The sequence below is a fragment of the Lissotriton vulgaris genome, chromosome 8 (assembly GCF_964263255.1).
Source record: "Lissotriton vulgaris chromosome 8, aLisVul1.2, whole genome shotgun sequence".
NCBI lineage: Eukaryota > Metazoa > Chordata > Amphibia > Caudata > Salamandridae > Lissotriton > Lissotriton vulgaris.
This window is the reverse complement of record NC_141696.1, coordinates 356,439,791-356,460,499: the sequence shown is the minus strand read 5'-3', so window position 1 is coordinate 356,460,499 and position 20,709 is coordinate 356,439,791. Positions and strand designations below refer to the sequence as shown.

At 47.2% G+C, this 20,709-nt stretch overlaps 1 protein-coding gene across 10 annotated transcripts in view; it reads right to left on the bottom strand.

Moving 5' to 3' along the window:
• The window catches only part of CASK (calcium/calmodulin dependent serine protein kinase), a 1,261,401-nt gene that overhangs the window by 442,176 nt on the left and 798,516 nt on the right, over positions 1-20,709 (bottom strand). For all 10 annotated transcript variants that reach the window (XM_086934112.1, XM_086934115.1, XM_086934119.1 and 7 more), the window contains one exon: positions 18,854-18,931. In XM_086934112.1, the coding sequence (XP_086790238.1) occupies positions 18,854-18,931 (78 nt within the window). The remainder of the gene's footprint in view (positions 1-18,853; positions 18,932-20,709) is intronic.

Here is a 20,709-nt window from a genome sequence, read left to right as displayed (position 1 = left end):
TCCACTGCTCCCCAGCAAGTCATTTTAACACGCCTCATATTTTCAGATGTTATCAGCTGGCTCAACCGTTCAAGCTCATTCAGTGGTAGAAACAGAAGCCGAAGTTTGTGGTCCTGTGTGCATGCAAACCAATTTCTGGCCTCAGTCCAGTAAAATACACTACATTTTTAGACTGATTACGCCTACATAAACAGTAAAACCATTAATTAGACTCTAAAAAGCTTTTCAGAAACTCAATCCTAAGGTTCACCTTTAAGTTACCGAATGCCTCACCCTTCCAACTGCAGGTACCATATTGAGGCTTTTTCTAAGAACTAGTTTTCACATATTTCATTCTCCAATGCATGGATAATTTTACAGGCTACTAATGGATGTCAGACCAAACAGTATATCAACTGAGGCATTCCTGCTCGCTTGCATGGGATAGTTGATCCTCACCAAAACCTGTCCTTCAGTTGTTTATTTATTGCTTTTAGACATTCAGGGACAAATCTGACCATGCCTCTTGTCTGGATATCTACTCTCAGGCTATGTGCAAGTATCGGTTGGCCATGTCCCTTCCGTTATAGTGGTTTTAGTCCCTTTGAGCCATGATTTTTTAAAGCAAATTCCGGTTTCCATTTTTGAAGCATATGCTTGTCTTGTTCTGAACTTCCTCTGCTGATGATGAATAATTAGTAATGAAGAGTTGCAGCACCACTGACACAGCTGGCAATTAGACCAGTTCGTTCTTGCCTATACTAAGCTGATGGGTTCCATTAATTTCCTTTCTTATATTGTTATTTTGCTTTTTTGTACATACACACCCATTCCCCTAATTTGTTTATCTGTCACAGTATGATCAAACATGTTTAATATATTATTTGATCAATAATGTTCCATGGCTCAGTTTCTTTGTTCCATAAATAACCTGACCTTGCACGTCTGTGTTATGACCTGGGTAACATAGTTGCTTTGTAAACCAATGAGCATACAAAACATACCGCTAGCAGCTACTTTTGCATATATTTATTAGCCCAGTGTCCTGGTAGCTCACAAGGTTGGTGCTGTATGCGTGACCTCAGATACATGAAGGTACAATAGTAACAGGCACTGACATCATGTTCTGAGCCAGACACCACATATAGTAGTCGAGAAAGAAAGAAAAGGATAACTTTTTTCAGAACCGTCCGCAATATTTGAAGCTTGGAGCCTTTTTAGGAGGCTTAGGACCTTGTGGCTGGGAAATATTTTGGTGATGCACAGAGACCGCGCTCATATCATAACGATGAGGTGTGTAAAAACAGAAATTTACTTCATTGTGATGGTTGGAGTCTACTAAACCTCTGTAACATCACTGCCTCTGGTGCCTCATCCCACTCACTGTAGTACTGGAGAGTCATTGTTGGGGGAAAGTAGGCGTATTCATTAGGGGGGAATCTGTGGGAAAATGTATCCAACAGAAATAGAATTAATAGTTGAAAACATTCACCTTATATTCTGCGCTTTGTAAATGATTGAGAGGATAATTACAAACTTGTAATTGACATTTTTAGGAATACTGAGCACTTGGCCAAAAGACACTTTTAAAACTCCCTTTAGCTCTTGGAAACTTTGGATCTGAGAAGCAACCCGTTGGTAGCTGCTAAATCTAGAAGAAAGATTCTAGCTTTGCTGCTTCATTTAACCAAAGTCGAAGTCAGCCAATTACTGCTGGATTGTTCAACCCTGAATGCTGCAGTGAAGCAAACAAAGTGTGTGAACTACCTGAATGTGTCCTGGTCGCAGCACACAGCTTCGAGACACATTCGGGAAGATTCTGTGGAACGAGTAGAATAGCTGCAGGAATCCAGCTGTTCGCACTCTAACCCAGCACTGCCTGTGGAACTCCAGTCAGAAGAGTATTAAGCTGGCAGCAGTAAAGAACAAGTAACTTACCTTCGGTAACGCTTTTTCTGGTGGATACAGTATTTCTAATAAAAGAGAGAGGGACCCCAAAACCAAAGGGATAGGGTACCGAAATTGACGCTAGTCAGACAAAAATTCCCTTTGGGCGAAATAGCAACAGTACATAAGTACTCACAAGCATACAAACAACAATTTACATCGAAGCAATGTAGATAAACACGATACAACCTCCCTGTGTGAAAACACTCTCAAAACATTTCAAATTATAAAAACAGTTTATTAAAAAAACATCACATTAGATAAAAACAGAAATTTGGGAAACATATAAGGACGGTGTAATAATCGATAAAAACAACAACATTCAGTAAAAAGGAGTGTGCAAGAAAATAAGGATAGAAACCATTCATAGAAAGACAACAAATTTGGTTTCCCCTTTCGTATATATTCCTAGATTCACTCCTTAGGCGTCGACGCATTTCGGCGGTGTAAGCATATTAATCCGCCTTCATCAGGACAGTGAACAATATAGTTTCCCAAATAGATTCTGCAATTATAATAAAACCAATTTTAGGTTTACCAAGTTCATGACATTTGGTAATCAGAAAATCACAATCTTTAAACAACTCTAATGTAATTAAATCATTGTACCGACATATTTACATTGCTTCTAAGACATACTACATACATACAACAACTTATCAGACTACATAACTTACATAGTTAGATAACAGCAACTTAATAATTCCAATTCCTCTACAGCAACCCCCGAATTTATTAATATATGCATATTCAGGCTTGATATAGAATTCAGGAACTTTTGGCCTTCTTTGTGATTACCATATTCACAAATTTTATAGTAGAAAAGGTGGCGCAAGATAAAGAGCATTGGTACATCACCTACCTCAGACGTATGAAAGGTATGGCCTATATTGCATGGGGTGTTCCGCCTCCTATGCGTCAAAACCAAGGAATTCGTCCAGCGAATTCTTTTAAATATGCGTTCAAATACGCATTAAGGAACCTATCAATAAAAAGATAGTTTACAGGATAATGTTAAGTAGCCAATTTCAAGGCTGTATTCCAGAAGTCACATAGGTCTATGACAATTGTATGCATTATCCTGTCTCGCCATTTGCGCTCTGCTTTATGCACTTTGGGCTTTGTGTTGGCTACTTAACATTATCCTGTAAACTATCTTTTTATTGATAGGTTCCTTAATGCGTATTTGAACGCATATTTAAAAGAATTCGCTGGACGAATTCCTTGGTTTTGACGCATAGGAGGCGGAACACCCCATGCAATATAGGCCATACCTTTCATACGTCTGAGGTAGGTGATGTACCAATGCTCTTTATCTTGCGCCACCTTTTCTACTATAAAATTTGTGAATATGGTAATCACAAAGAAGGCCAAAAGTTCCTGAATTCTATATCAAGCCTGAATATGCATATATTAATAAATTCGGGGGTTGCTGTAGAGGAATTGGAATTATTGAGTTGCTGTTATCTAACTATGTAAGTTATGTAGTCTGATAAGTTGTTGTATGTATGTAGTATGTCTTAGAAGCAATGTAAATATGTCGGTACAATGATTTAATTACATTAGAGTTGTTTAAAGATTGTGATTTTCTGATTACCAAATGTCATGAACTTGGTAAACCTAAAATTGGTTTTATTATAATTGCAGAATCTATTTGGGAAACTATATTGTTCACTGTCCTGATGAAGGCGGATTAATATGCTTACACCGCCGAAACGCGTCGACGCCTAAGGAGTGAATCTAGGAATATATACGAAAGGGGAAACCAAATTTGTTGTCTTTCTATGAATGGTTTCTATCCTTATTTTCTTGCACACTCCTTTTTACTGAATGTTGTTGTTTTTATCGATTATTACACCGTCCTTATATGTTTCCCAAATTTCTGTTTTTATCTAATGTGATGTTTTTTTAATAAACTGTTTTTATAATTTGAAATGTTTTGAGAGTGTTTTCACACAGGGAGGTTGTATCGTGTTTATCTACATTGCTTCGATGTAAATTGTTGTTTGTATGCTTGTGAGTACTTATGTACTGTTGCTATTTCGCCCAAAGGGAATTTTTGTCTGACTAGCGTCAATTTCGGTACCCTATCCCTTTGGTTTTGGGGTCCCTCTCTCTTTTATTAGGGATACAGTATTTGCCTGTGGATTCCTCACCTTATGAATATCCCCAGCGCCAGCATTCAGCTGAATTTTTTCCCTAGCTCTCTACGTCGATGAGGACGTTGGCTCTGCTCGCGACTCCGCATGACGTCACAGGAGTCATAAGAGAGCCTCGTCGAAGTGATGACGTCCGTTCCACCCATTTTTTCTGTGCCTTCGAGGCAAAACAGGTGGACCGACAACAAACCCATAGTATGCACACTACACAACATTTGAACCAATATACACAGTATAAAATCAAAAAGGAAAGCTAAAGAACATCAGCACTTCCTATAAATGTACCAGGTTGAAAGAAGATACAATATAAAACAACAAGCCAAATAAGGCAACCTTTAAGGTATACAAAGGTGGACAACGGGGAGGAGGGTGGGTCAGTGAGGAATCCACAGGCAGATACTGTATCCACCATTAAAAGCATTACCGAAGGTAAGTAACTTGTTCTTCTGATGAATACATCTGCCTGTGAATTCCTCACCTTATGAATAGATTCCCACAGCAGTCCCAGTCCTGGAGGAGGGTGTCCACCTTTCTTATATTAAAAAGTCCTGCAAGACAGAGCGCGCAACATGGCCCTCCCTTCTCACTTCGGAATCTAAGCAGTAATGCTTTGCGAAAGTGTGGAGGGAGGCCCAAGTCGCTGCCTTACAAATGTCCAGCACAGGAACACCTCTGGCTAAAGAAGAGGGGGAAGTCTTAGCCCTAGCAGAATGAGCTCTTACACCCTCAGGTGGATCCTTACCAGCAAGGGCGTAGCAGATCTTGATGCACAAGATGATCCACCTAGATAGAGTGAGCATGTGCACAGCTTTGCCTTTTGAGTGTCCAACATAGCCCACAAAGAGCTGATCGTCCAAACGAAAGTCCTTTGTTTTGTCCAAATAAAAGCTCACTGCTCTTTTAGGGTCCAAGGGGGTGAAGTCTCTCCTCCTCCTTGGAAGGGTGAGGGGGAGGATTAAACACAGGGAGAGTTATGGACTGCCCCAGATGGAAGGGAGTAACTACCTTAGGCAGAAAAGCAGCCCTGGTCTTGAGGACCATCCTTTCAGCATGTATGGTCAAAAACTGAGGTTTCGAACTAAGCGCTTGAAGCTCACTCACCCTCCTTGCTGAGGTCATTGCTACCAGAAAGACTGTTTTAAAAGACAAAAGTCTCAAAGTTCAGCTATGAAGGGGTTCTAACAGGGAACCCATCAAGAAAGTCAAAACAAGATTAAGATCCCATTGGGGTATAACAAAGGGAGTAGGTGGAAACCTATTGGTAAGTCCTTTGATAAATCTAAAAATAATAGGAGACTTATATAAAGAGGGCTGATCAGGTAGACACAGAAAAGCCGATAAGGCCGACAAGTAGCCCTTAACCGTGGCCACAGCAAAACCCTGTTGAGCCAAACAAAGAGCAAACTTAAGAACATTCGATAAGGGGGCCTTTAAAGGGTCAATGGATCTCTCTCCACACCATTTAACGAATCTTGACCATCTGTAGGAGTAAATGGACTTGGTGGAGTGTCGCCTGGCCGATAAAATAACATCCACCACGTCATGCGTGAGAGAGAAGGAACTCAGGTTGCCCCGTTCAATCTCCAGGCATAAAGGTGCAGGCTCTGGAGGTGGGGGTGTAGAACCTGCCCCTGCGAGAGGAGGTCTGCAGCGGAGGGTGCGACGAGAGGTGAAGAAGGTCTGTGTACCACACCCTTCTTGGCCCATCCAGGGTGATCAATATAACTTGGGCCCAGTCTCGGCGAATCTTCCTCAGAAACCGAGGAATCATGGGTATGGGAGGAAACGCGTAAAGGAGTTATGAGCTCCAACTCATCTGAAAAGTGTACCCCAACGCTCCTGGCCTCGAAAACTGGAGACTGCAGAATTACAGGCAGTGCGCGTTCTCGAAAGTGGCAAACAGGTCCACTCGAGGAGTCCCCCCACGTCCGGAAGATGTGTCGAACTACCTCTGGATGAAGCCTCCACTCGTGGTCGGTGGAGAACTGCTGACAGACTGTCCGTACGCACTTTCAGCACCCGGCCAGATGATTTGCCATCAAGCAAATCCGCTGGTCTTGAGCCCAGGTCCATAGCCACAACGCCTCTCGGCAGAGATTGTACCACCCTACTCCACCCTATTTTTTTACATACTACATCACGGTAGTGTTGTCCATCAGGACTTGAACCGACTGACCATGAAGGTAAGGGAGAAAGGCCTTGCGCTCCAAAGGTATTGCCTGCAATTCCAGAAGGTTGATGTGAAGCAACCTTTCCTCTGGAGACCAAAGACCCTTGATCTCCAGATCCCCCAGATGAGCACCCCACCCTAGGGTAGAGGCATCCGTTATCACTGTGGCCACCGATGGAGGGGTATGAAATGGCTTTCTTTGAGACAGATTGCCCTCCACGCTCCACCAAGACAGATCCGCTGCAGCTTCCCTGGAGATCCTGACTGACTCCCTGAGATCTCAGTTGCGGAGATACCACTGCCTGCGGAGACACCACTGGAGCGCACTCATGTGCCAGGTTGCATGGTTGACCAACAGAATGCAGGAAGCGAACAGACCGAGCAGGCAAAGGACCTTCAGAACTTGAACAACCACTCCATCGTGGAATAAAGGGATCATCTCCTGAATGTCGAGAATTCTTTGTGGAGGAGGAAATGTTCGACACACAGTAGTGTCCAGTACCGCACCTATGAACAGGTTGCGCTGAGAGTACACCAGGTGAGATTTGGGCACATTGATTGAAAAGCCCAAGTCGAACAACAATTGAGTTGTCTCCCGCAGATGATGAAGCACCATCTCTAGCGACTCCGCCTTGAGCAACCAATCGTCCAGATAGGGGAAAACAGGAATCCCCGACCTTCTGAGATGAGCTGCCACAACTGCTACCACCTTTGTGACTCGAGGTGGAGTAGTAAGACCAAACAGGAGAATCGCAAACTGGTAGTGCTGCGACCCAACCGTAAAACGGAGATACTTCCTGTGTGACTTCAGAATGGGAATGTGAAAATACGCATCCTGTAAGTCTATCAACACCATCCAGTCCTATTCCAGCAGCACTAGAAGAACCTGCGCAAGGGTCAGCATCTTGAATTTCTCCTGCTTCAGGCAAAAATTCAAGATCCTGAGGTCCAGGATCGGACGCAAGCTGCCGTCCTTTTTGGGGATCAGGAAATGCATCCCTGACCCCTTTCCTGCTCTGGAACCACCTCTTTCGCACCTTTTTGAAGTAATGCAAGAACCTCCTTCTGCAGAAGCAGCAAATGGTCCTCTGAACAATAACCTTGGCAAGGAGGGTAGGGTGGAGGAAATTCCGGAAAGGGAAGGGTGTACCTGTTCTCCACAAGGTTTAAAACCCAAAGGTCTGTCATGACTGATTTCCAACCTTGCAGAAAGTGAGACAGCCAACCCCCTACAGGACCCACATGTTCCAGGATGGGGGATCTAGGGCTGCTTTCCTGTGGTATCAGAGGGAGCAGGGGAGGCAGATGAGGAGGAGAGATTACGGGCTGAACTACGTTGGCAACCTCCAGATCTTCCTTAATAAGATTTATAGAGTGGATTTTGATGCTGCTGCTGTTGAGGGTGATGGAAGTTGTAAAAGGAAGACCCTCCAAAGCCTCAATATCTCTTGAAGCCAAAACCTCTTAACTGGGTCTGCAATGCCATGGAATTTGCAGTGGCTCTGCTATCCTTAAACCTCTGCAAGGCCAAATCTGCTTTTGCCCTAAAAAGTTTCTACCCATCAAAGGGTAAATCAACAAGAGTAGCCTGGACATCAGGGGAAAATCCAGAAGAACGAAGCCAAGCTTGCCTTCTTGTAGCTATGGAGGAGCCCACAATTCTTTCTACTGAGTCAGCCATATCGAGACTGGATTGAATAACTTGTCTAAACGCAGCCTGTGCGTCTAACAGAACCTCCATAAAGTTTCCCCTTTCCTCATCAGGTAACTTGGGGGGCAATTGCTTTGCTGAGTCCATAAAAGCATGCAAGTAACGTCCTAGTAAACAAGTGACATAGGTCGACTTCAGAGCCATGCTAGCAGAGGAGAAAACCTTTTTAGCTGACTGGTCCATCTTCTTCGAGTCTCTATCAACTGGGGCCTGTGGAAAAGCACCTGAAGATTGCTTGGAGCAAGATGCCTGCACAACCAAATTCTCTGAAGATGTATGGGAAGTGAGAAACCCTGGATTCCCTGGTGCAGTCCTATACCTTCTAGCCACAGCCTTAGAAACAGCAGGCAAAGAGAGTAGTTTAAGCCAAAGCTAGAGGATAGGATCCAACAAAGCTTCATTAAAGGGTAACAGAGGCTCAACTGTGGAGGATGGTGCATGCAAGATCTCTGTCAATAGATTTGGCTTATATTCAGCAGTAGGTAACTGCAAATCCAAAAGCTCTGCAGCATTCCTTATTACCAAATGGTAGTGAGCAATCTCCTGAGGTGGTGAAGCCCTTGTAGAAGAGAGTTCCCACTCTGGAGAGGTATCCAAACCGCTTGCCTTCTGAATTCCTTCAAATTCATCCGTAGACTCTTCCAACTAGCCTTCTTCTAACCTCCGCTCTACGGTACTGCTCATCTTCTAAAAGCTTCTGAGCTTCTCTCCGTGAACGAATCCGTGGACACGGCGCTGGTGGCGTCAAACGCGGCGCCGAATGCGCCGGAGCCGGCTTTGAAGATGACTTCGAAGGAGGCACGAGATCCACACGAGGCAGAGAGGAAGGCTCACCAGAGAGCGCCGAGGATTCCATCAACAGCGTCAAACTCTCGGCGCCAGAAATTGCTATGACTGCGCCCTCGGCATGAAGGGTGCCTGGGTATAGTGTTGAGGCACACCTAAGTTGAATGCCAGCGGACCCACGGGACCAGAAGGTGCTCCGAATGGGAAAGCCGCCCTTGAAAATACCTCGCACATAGCATTTAAAAAATTTGACGGATCCGCACCTGAAGCCGGGAACTGTGGAGGGTCCAGCGTCGGAACATTCGGATCCACTGCAGAGTCCACCGGTGCAATCTCAGGCACAGGACAAGGTGGAACTTCCTGAACCGACTCAGCGTCTGAACCTGGAGAATTCCTCGGCGCCGGAGACTGCGCCGGAGTGCTTCTAGGTGAAGGAGACATCTCCGCAGTCACACGAAGAGAAGGAGATGCTAAGTCCTTACTACTACTTCAAGGAGCAGGCGAAGAATATCTTGAAGCCTTACCCTTCGACAATCGGCGCCGAGATCCATGCCATCTTTTTTTCTCATGTTTCCTCGACTTTGATGTATGTGAAGTCGACGACTTCAACTTATCTCGTTTTCTCCCTCTATCTCCTTTCTTCGCCTTGGCCAGAAACAATTTGGCTTCCCGTTCTTTAAGTGCTTTAGGATTAATTTTCCTGCAACAGGAAGAGTCCTCTACATCTTGATCCGAAGATAAGCACCATAAACAATCTTCATGGGGTGGGTGATGGACATGTGACCCCCCACATTCCCTACAGAGTTTAAAATCAGACTTTCTCGAAGACGACATCCCTTATAGCAACAGTAAAAGTAGAAGAAACAACAAAGTAACTCCACAAATATGGAGAGTACTAGACAAACGTTACGCTTCGACAGCGCGGAAAATAGGGAACTGACGTCATCACGCTGACGAGGCTCTCTTATGTCTCCTGTGACGTCATGCGGAGTCGCAAGCGGAGCCGACGTTGTCAGAGTAGAGAGCTAGGAAAAAAATTCTGCGGAATGCTGGCGCAGGGGATATTCATAAGGCGAGGAATCCACAGGCATATGTATCCATCAGAAAGGCAAGTATACAAGTAAGGGAAACTCTTAGAAAATAGGACTACAACTAGTTAGAAACCACACTATTTGGATGGGGATAAACACCACAGACTACCCCTCTGACATCTGGGAAATAATAAATGAAACCAAAAATAGGCTTTTGATGTTGACAGCCATCAATAAAAGGTTCCCAATTTACTTTGAATACTTCAGTTTGCAAAATGAACTATGGATGAGATATTGAACAATCATTTCTTAGCCTCTTGCTAATCCTGTTGTGGGCCAGAACTTAGTTGGTTCTATTATGGAGTACAAAAAGGGAGCGTGGCTTGGATGCCGAGGAGTTAGGCAGCGTGAGCCCGGAGCTCTGCGCCCGATCCCGGCTAAAATCCTGTTAAACTGCACGAATTCCGACGGAAAACGATCGCTCTAGTGGCTGAAAGCATCGGTGGGGCGACGGAACCCTGTGTTCGCAGCTATCTGCCGCTAAACAGACTTTGAGATGTGCCCACGGAACGAAACACTTCGATCCAAGATGGCGGTTTGAGACCTGACCCGGCGATGTCGCAGACAAAGGAGGCTCGACGATCTTCACCTTGAGAGAACCAACAAACTCGGAGACGTCGCTGGAGAAGACGCTGAGAGCCCATAATTGAGGGGGATCACACACGACATCCCACTCTCCGCTTTGGGGAGTCGGCGACAAACGCCCAGGGCGCACCTAAGATGGCGGCAACTCCGAGAAGCAAAAGCTGAGGACCTAGCGAATAAAGTGGGGCTGCGGGGACCCCAGCGACACTGCTTCTGCTGGAGGGGGGTGGGTTAGCCCCCTGATTGCCCAGGGGAGCAGTCTGCACCGAGCCCTGAATCTGGAACGCAGCCCAAGTTTAAATAGGGGACGTCGAGCACACGAACCCTGGACCTGGGATGACCTGCTCCCCAAGCATTAACCTGCGAGGGTCGCGTTAGCCTGGATGCTGTATCTGAACCGAGCACGTGCAAGGCCTTGTCTGAGGGTTGGTGGAGGCCCGGTGTTTCCGCTACACCACACTGGGCCTGGGAGCAGACCCAAAGACCATAGGAGCGGCCCTGAGTGCGATCGTTAGATGGTATAGACTCGCGGCTTGAGAAGGGGAGCTTCCGAGCAGTGGACCATGAGACCCTGAAGGTGGTAAAACCGATTGGGAAGCCGGACCTCGTGAGTAAAATCCCGAACCAAGAGAGGAAGACCCTACCCAACTCGAAGCTTCGACGCTTGCTGGAGACCTACCCGCCGACGTGCTGGACTGGGCTGGAGAATCCTCTACTCCCTGAAGAGGCGCAGACCTTGAGGCGACTGGAGGGGAGCCTGTATCGTCCTGGACGACTACCCGGAACAGCCGGCACTGGCGCATAGAGAGGCCGATTGAGAACTGGGCATTGAGTCGAGAAGGTGCCGAGCGGGAGAGGCGACATTAGGAGGCGACCGACGCTCGAGGCCCACGGCTGATCGAGCCGCTAGTTGCTATTGAAAGTGGGACCTACCTTTTGCCCTGGCCTAACGGGGGACCCCCCACCTGTCGTCTTCAGATCCCTGGAGAAATCTCATTGTCTAAAGAACAATCTAAGATGGGGAAGACGAAGGGGAAAGGGGATAGGGCTGCGAGCTCTGAACCGATGGATGGGGCAGATCAAGGTCACACGGACCTACAACAAATGCAGGACCGCATTCTGGAAGCTATCTCAGTCACGAAGGAAGCCTTGCAGCAGGACATTGCCCAGGTGGCGACAGGCTTGGGGCTCCTGCGAGCAGATCATGATAAGCTAAAGGACAAGGTCAAGAGCACAGAGGTAACCCTACAAGAGATTGTCCCGGCGCATAAAACTATGGAAGGTCCGTTGGGTGATGCTCTGGACCGAATACAGGCGCAGGAACGACGGGCGGAGGATGCTGAAAATCGTAGCAGGCGCAACAACGTCCGCCTGGTGGGCCTTCCGGAGAAAACGGAGGGCGACGACATGGTGGGTTACCTTGATAACTGGCTGCAAACTGAAGTGGCGCCAGAGGGGCTCTCCCCCTTCTTTTCGCTGGAGCGGGCGCACAGAGTCCCGGCCAGACCACCTGCCCCTGGCCTGCCACCCCGTCCTGTGGTGATCAAACTTTTGCATTATAAGGATAGGGACTGGCTGTTGCAAAGAGCCAGGGAGGCAGGCCCCTTCCAGGTGGACAATAACAGGGTGACACTGTTCCCGGACTTTACGTTTGAGACACAGAAACTTCGGGCTAGCTTCTTAAACGGAAGCTACGTGCGGAGGGCATCAAGTATTCACTCCTCTTCCCAGCCAAGCTCAGAATTGTGGTGGACGACAAGACACTCTTCTTCCCTACATCGGCGGATGCCTGGGAGTGGTGGGATACCTATAAGGCCGGAACGGATGGAGCTCGGTTCAGGGCTGAGGAGGAACAACGGAAACAACCGACCAGGAAATCGCAGCGCCTCCGGAAGCGCCGGCAAAGGACTGGGAAACCAACGGCGTCGCAAACGGAGGAAGAGAGGAAGGCAGCCCTTCAAGCGGTGGTGGATCTATCGGGAACAGTGCGCAGCCAGTCCGGTAAGGGCTCAGACTCTGAGGAACAGGCAACAGGGTCAGAAACGGACCTCTCGGAACTTGGTGGAGCTAGAGGGCCAATCGTAACACCACAAACATCGGAAGAAATTGTAGCAGCCTGAGGCAGGTGACTCTGAGAAGAGGCATCGCACATTGAACATGGGGGGCCATGCCCGTAGATGCCAAAGGCTAACTGGCAGAACTATGGAGACTCGTGAGTGTTCATGGGGGGATTGTGGGGTGGGGGAGGCGGGAATGTTATAGTGTCACAAACACCCTCGGAATCGAGCCGCGCCCTACTGGCCCCTAAGGTCACCGCAGTGGAGACTGCGGAATATAGAGTGGGTGATTGGGGAGGTTCACCTAGTTGATAACAGTTTGGATGGGAACTACTTTGGTTAAGATAGGTCCTGTTCTGGGGGGGGAGGAGGGGGGGGGGATGCAGAGAGCAGTTTGGGGGGCTCGAGGCGAGGTTTGGGGAATAGTTGTTGGGAGAGGGAGGGGGACCAGAGATGTGCCAACATAAGCGCCTGGACGAAGACTGTTATCACCATGTTCGAGAATGCAGGGGGCAATGGCTAGTGCTGGCGCTTTGAAATGTGTGACCTGGAACGTGCGGGCCTACACACCATGGCGCGGAGACACAAGACTCGGTATTTTGAGGAAAACAGTGGTACCACGTCCCCCAGGGCAACGGAGTGGGATGCCTTCAAGGTGGTGGTGAGGGGTCATTGCATGGGGGCGTCTGCGGGCATCCGCAAGACGCTCTTGGATGACCTTGATCGAGCCGAAAAATAGTTGCGGAAAATAGAACAAGAGCGCCCTAATCATCCCGAGCTTCAGGAGGCAGTTAGCAAAGCCAAGGAAGCAGTAGCGGTGGAATTGGAACGATTGCGGAGTTTTGAACACAAGATCAACTTGACTAAGGCGCATGCGGCGGGCGACAAGGCGTAGACAATGCTTGCCTGGCTTGCTAATCCGACAAGGCGCAGCCACCCGATCAGTGTATTAAGGAGGAGGGGGGTACTGTCTACCATACCCAACCAAAAATCCTGGATAGATTCAGAGCATACTATGAAGGATTGTACGAGAGCGGGTCGGAGGGCCAAGAAGCTGAAATTGATGCCTTTCTAGAAGGGCTGCAGTTGCCAAGGCTGGAACAAGAACAAGCAGATTAATTGGGCAGAAACATCACACTAGGGGAAATAGGGAGTGCAGTAAAACAGATGGCTCGGAACAAAACCCCGGGATTAGATGGTCTACCGATAGAGTTTTATAGTAGATACCTGGAATTCCTAGTTCCGCAATTACAAGCGGTATATAACGAAGCAAAGTCGAGAGGGAGACTGCCCCAATCCATGCGTGAAGCCCTAATGATCCCGCTGTTGAAGCCTGGAAGGGAGAGCAGTAACCTATCCTCATATCGCCCGTTGTCCATGTTGACGACAGATTATAAAATCCTGAGCAAAATATTGGCCAACAGGCTGCTGAGCCATATGAAGGAGCTGATACACAAAGACCAATCAGGTTTCATTCCCACGCGGAATACTACCAACAACATCCGTCGGTTGACACGACTACTCGAGGACCAACTATCGGAAGCGCCTGTGCCCCTGGTGTTCTCTATCGATATTGAGAAAGCGTTTGACAGCCTGGAGTGGGGGTATCTCTACAGGGTGAAGCAGCATTTCGGGCTGGGTGATAACTATATCGGTTGGACCAAGGTGTTGTACACGGCGCGAGTCCGGATAGGCTCTCACATCCCGAGTCAATATCAGGTGGGCCGTGGAACCAGACAGGGGTGTTCGCTATCTCTCCTGTTTGCATTGGCGATGGAACCCTTTGCGGCGGAGGCCCGGGCGGGGAGATACTACAAGGGCCTCGTTTATAGAGGTAGGCCACAAGCCATCTCGTTGTACGGGGACGACCTTTTGTTGTTTTTAGCGAATGCGGAAGAGGAATTGGAGGGAGCAAAGCGGCTCCTCGGAATTTTCAGGAGATTGTCGGGCCTGAAGATTAACTGGACCAAATCCTGTCTATTTCCGCTGCGAAGAGGGGAGGCACAACCTACCAACCTCCGGACACTCAAGTGGGAGCCTAGCTGTTTACAGTATTTAGGTGTATATATATACCACTCAGCAGCAGACATGATGGATGGCAATGTGGTCCGCTGCATTAATGCATTGAAGGGAAGCATGGCCTTTTGGGCCACTCTTCTGCTTTCGGTGACGGGCCGTGTCTCTCTACTAAAGATGATAGCGCTTCCGCGGCTGCTCTACTACTTCCGCACATTACCGGTGTGGATACTGAGGTCCATCTTCCGACGGTTAAGATCACTGGTGATAGCATTTCTATGGGGTGCAGGTAGACGCAGGATAGCGCTTGACACCTTACTGTGGCCCAAGGCTGAAGGGGGCATGGCAGAGCCTGACTTTGAGTGCTACTACCTGGCGGCTCAATTACAGACCTTCACACAAGAGATAGCGAGGGTTTACGGGGGTCCGGAACCGGGCAGAGACGAGGGCACCCCACGACATGTACTTGCGTACATTACCCTTCATCAAAGTCTCCTCGTCAGAGACCTCTCCATGGAGGAGCAGACGTTTAGACTCTGCTGGAATCGTGCACGCCGTAGGGCGGGGGTTCGACGAATGTACGCACCGGAGATCCCGCTGGGGATGGTGACGGCACTCCCTCACGGCGGAGTCTGGTCGAGACTGCAGGGTTGGGAAGATGCAGGTTTACAGGTGCTGGGCGACCTATATGAGGACGGGGTATTACTCCCATTCCAAACCCTGCAGGAACGATTCGATTTGCCTAGAGGGGACTACCTGATGCATGCTGCTGTGACCGGAGCCATGCAGGAGCACTGGGGGGAGGGGTTGCAGGAACCCACCACTTCTATGGCCTGTCAGTACACAATGATGGTAGCCGGTACTTACAAGGCAGTGACCTGCCTTTATTCCCGGATGCTGCGAGAGACCCTGCAACCACTCACCGCCTTGAAAGCTAAATGGGAACTGGATCTCCAGATGGAGATCCCCGACACCACCTGGGCACAATTACTACGGCGAGCGAGAAAGAGCACGAGAAACGCCAGATTCCAGTTGATACACTTCTACATCCTCCATAGGGCGTACCTCACCCCAGGGAAACTAAGGACATACTTTGGAGTTGAGCAAGCGGCTTGCCCTAGATGCAATACTGTAGAGGCAGATTTGGGACACATGCTGTGGGATTGCCCCCAACTGAGGGACTACTGGCAGGAGATCGGGGGGAGGGATTGAATAACGCTATGGACAGGGAATTGCAATACACTAAAGCGGTAGGAATACTGCACTGGTTTCCTCACACACCCAAGAATAAGACGACAAGTAAGTTTATAGACATGGGTTTGATACTAGCAAAGCGAGAAATCACTAGGAACTGGAAATCCAGGAGAGGGCCCACATATCAGCGGTGGTATAATGAATGTCTGAAATGGGCGACGAGCGAAAGCACCCTGCGGTATCAACTAGCCAGACGCACTGCAGACGAAAAGGCGCTGGAAAGGGCAACAGCATGGGAGTCACTAGTACAGGCGCTCCGGGATGGAACGGGAGAGGAGGAGTGGGGACATACCGACTCCGAAACAGAAGATCCCACTAGCACACCGGGTACACACTCTTAGCGAATGATACATTCCTCCTTGCAAACACCAGAACATACGTTATTTAGAAATCCAGACATAGGCGCATGCTCTAACTGTAATTGTTAAAAAGCCTATGGAATCTTTCGTACTTGTTTTGAATGTCAATCGTTAGGTTCAATTAGATGCTTGACGTTAAGCAAACAATGCCAAGTCTTCTGATTAGCTGTAAACGGGGAATAAGATGAGCTCAAAACAGAACCCACCAGGGCTGTTGGAGATTTGCCGGTTTGTGGATGTCAATCATCATCATAATAAGCGCAGTTATGTTTCTGCAATGTAAACTACTGAGATATCAACAACTCTCCCAATCAAGGTTGCTAAATGGAATAAACTCTCCATTAATGTTACAGTGCTTCACTAAACTACCACATATCTTATCTCACGCACATGCACATCTTTTTCAACCCACTGGAAATATGATTCAAGAATTTGCTTGGGTCGAGACACTGCCTAGAGTGTTTTTGCCATTATGGACTAATGAGTTAGAGAGGGGGGGGGGGGCATTCAAACTGTCTAATACTGGGCCCAACAATTACAAAATATCCTGGTCAGGTTTAAATATGCATACACCACTCTTATTAGGACAGCATGAAGTGGGTGCATTGGAGAAGTCTGATCTTCATATACTCCGGTTCCAGGCTCTTCTCTGAGGTGCTTAATTTCCCACCTTTACCATTAATGCTTGCTACCCAACGAAGACAGCTAAACATAAGCTTGGGCATGGCAGTTTCAAGTTTTCCGTATCGGCCAGAGCATTTACCGTTGAAAGTAATCTTGTCTCAAATCTCAGGCTCTTGCCTGCTTTACAAAGTACCACTGTTTCCAAGTTAGGTTTGAGTTAATATGTACACATACATACAGAGTGAACAGGGGCCTGAGTGGAACTGGAATTTTTAAATGTTTACGTTATTTGTTTTCAGGACAAATGTATTTCATTAGATTCCCTGGTCTGTGAATGAAAGCTTGCCTCTAAGATATACAAACCACTACATCTAATTGCATACTGTTTTAAATTCCTTAATTTCAAGGATCCTCAATATACCGCTGGTTTACACACTTCTATTCTGTTATTGCCTGTACAAAGGTAGGTGGCAAATATCAGGCCTGGGCAGAATTTCAATTGCGCCGGAGTAATTTTAGTAATTCTGTGTTACTCTGACGCATAATTACCAATAATTATGTCATCGTGCCCGCTCGCGTAGTTAAGAATAAGTTAGGGGAAATAAATCCCACCACTAGAGCCCATTTAGCAAGCACAAGCAGCAGCTATTCATGTTCTGTTGCATTTAGTGCTATTTCTAAGTGCAAAATGCATTCTGACGTTTATTATAGACATCAGGGTACAATTTGCGCTAAGAGATTCGTGATAAATTACAGGAGTACGTTGGGGGGAAATCATATTCTAAGTCCACATTTAGCGAGTGCCTGCTCACACTCGCTATTCCAGTTCTGTAGCATTTAGTGCTATTGCTTACCGTAAAATGCATCCTTGTGTCCATTTTGGACGAGAGAGGGCATTTTTGCACTAACAAAATTGTACTAAATGCTGAATTTACTCTTCTTGCGTAATTTCATGTAATCTTGCAGACTTTTTGGGTAATTCTGCGTGATTATGGTACACGGAATTACGCCCATCCCTAGTAAATATCCATATTACACAAAATATTGCAAATGTGTCCAGGTAAGAGTAATAATGAAAGCAGAGAATCAAATGGCAGACAGACCTTCGGTCGATCACTGCCCTTTAAGCTGGTCTTTGCTCACGCCAAATAAAAAATAATTCATTAAGTATTTGCATAGAGGGTACCTTACATGTTTAAAATTACACATAATATACATAACAGTGTATGACAGGTGGGTCCGCTCCCATTCAGCAACAAGCATCTACAGTGCATGTTGCAGGACTGGCACGGTTAGAAGGTGAGTTGGAGAGACGTGCAATTTCTAAACTGCAGCTGAATTATACAGTAGAAACATGTGTCCTGGTATATGCTGAAGCGATTTGAAAATTGCTTAGTTGCTTTGCTACTGGCCAAAGATAGAAGACCAAGATTAGGATGGTCAAGGTGTCACTGAGGACAACTTGGTGGTATTGGGGCATGTAAACATCCAAAGTCACGAAAGAGTTTATTTACACCTACTTGGAGAGATGCTGTGACAAAGCTTATTTATGCTTGTATGGGCCGATGTTGTGTGCTTAGACTGTGAACACTTAGCAAATTAGAGGAATTATCAACATTGACTAACCTAAGCTCTGGTTTTACTCCCAGCTGGGAACGCATGCATTACTGGGTGCACTCATGGTGGAGGTAGAGGACAGATTTGGAATTTGACAGTGCTGTGGTCACCAGGATGCTTTTAAAATGTTCGGCGAAGAGTTAAAAAAAAGACCACACATGAAGCAAAAGCAGTCCACTATCACAGCAATTTGGTATTGCACACTAGCAAACATAAGTAACTGTTGGTGGACATGGTAAATATATATAGTGAAATTAGCACGTTCGACAGGTACTTTTTATTAATGGTGAACACCAAGTTAGAGGTCACGTAAAAGTCTGAGCTATTGATACCTTGCAAAGGCAGCAGAATACAAGAAAGCAACCCCATAGCTACCGAGGTGCCTCGAGTAACTTTCAACATCAGCGGATACTTGGGCACACTTAGGAAAAATGGGAGTTAAGCTGTGCTATCAGAAAGACACAGGCAGAAAGGTGGAGCAGCTCGGGGAAGTATTACCTCTTTGGCTCTCTGTACAGCATCACTTGGTGGATTTCGGATTTGAGGAGAAGACTTTGTGTTTATTTTATCATACAGCTGAAACAAAAAAGGATTAACAACAAATTCAGACAAATTGGAAATATTAAAATATATGGTTACGTTTAATGTGACAAGATTCGTGAAATAGAAGAGCGACGTTCTACAAAGAAATTACGTACATATCTTACAGTTTGTCTATGGTAGAATTCTTTTTAGAAGGCTTTTAACTCTGCTCATGAATGTCACAACAATGTCAACTTTGAATTTATATAATGTATTTAAAACAGCGAATAAATAACCATGGTACCTGGGCATGTCTAATTGTCCTCCAAGTGGCACCAACGGGTTTATATGTCTATGTTGGGCTTGTGAGAAGTGGCCTGATATGCAGTGCTCACTATTCTAGTGATCACTATGTATCAGTCCAAACAACCCTTATTGATGATTGGTTGTAAGTCAACCGTAGACCAGCTATCCTAGTAGCATGGACAAGAGCAGTCTTTAGGCTAGACTCTAGAGGGCGTGTTAAGCCAGCTGTTATACCATCACATATACCCCTTGAACACCAAGTGAAAGGACACCACACAAGTTGTTATGAAAATAAAAGGATATTTATTTATAACACAACAACCCTGGACTCTTTATGAGGACAGGGTGCTAAGCACAATACAAAACTCTTATGAAAATACTCAAAGTTGCACAATTTACACAAATGCCCGAGGGGCACGAAAAACCATATACTCTAAAAGTGGAATGCGAAATTACTAGCAGGTAAGTACTACTCTATTAGACTTTAGGATCTCTAGGCCTGGACTACTGAACCTTCAGATTACTAGCAGGAGGCCTAGGGAGATCGGAGGCAGAGTGTGCACTCTCACGCGGGATGCGGGACAAGTCTATGGATGCTAGATTTCGTAAAGTTAGTGTTATCGGACGAATCCGACTAGGTAGAGCTGAAACGAAAAAGGATCTGGACCTTTGGATAGTTAAGCTATGCTGGAGCACCGACATGCTCAGGTTACCTAGCCCAGGGGAAGGGGCTGCATAGGCCTGAAAAGACGTCGGGAATCCTCGTTGCAGTCTATGGAGCCTGAAAGAAGAAGTTGCTGGCAGGCGACCAGTGAAGAGATTCGGAGGGATCCAAGCCTGGATCGGTGATGGAGGATACCTGTAAGCAGAGGGGACCAAGTTCTGGATTACTAGCCAGTGATTAGATGGGCACCAGGATGGCACCGGATGGAGTCACCTCGACCAGGTGAGTGGGCGACGCTGGGCTCTGCAGTCTCACGGACCAGGAGGCGTTGTCGGCGACCAGGATGGAGGTGCGAGCTGTCCCACGAAGGTATCTGCTGTCGACGTCGCTGGACCCAGGATTGAGGCAACAAGTCTTGGCAAATGCAAGCCCACGCGGTGGACTTAAAATGGCGTCTGGAGTGGACCAGGAAGGTCCGGGGTGCTCCTCTGTTGGAGGGGAGCAAGGGCCAGTCTGGAGCAACCAGACCAGCGGTGTTGTCGTCGTGGTGCGTCGTCAAGAGGGCCACAAGCCAGCAGGCAAGTAGCCGGACAACGTGGTGAGCAGCAAAGAGCAGAAGGGCCCCACGCAGATCTGGTGGATGCTGGGGGGCTGGACTTCGGTTCTGGAGCTGCTCAGGGTTAGGGCTTCTCGAACCCCAAAGCACTCACTTGAGGATCCCTCGGCGGTCGTGCTGGATAAGCGTCGTGCAGTTCTGAAGATGTCCGGTCCCTCGAGGTCACGTCACACCCACGGATCTCAGCTGGGCTGATGATGTAGGTAGAGGTCAGAGATGCCAGGGAAGCCGGGTCTCGTCGTGCTG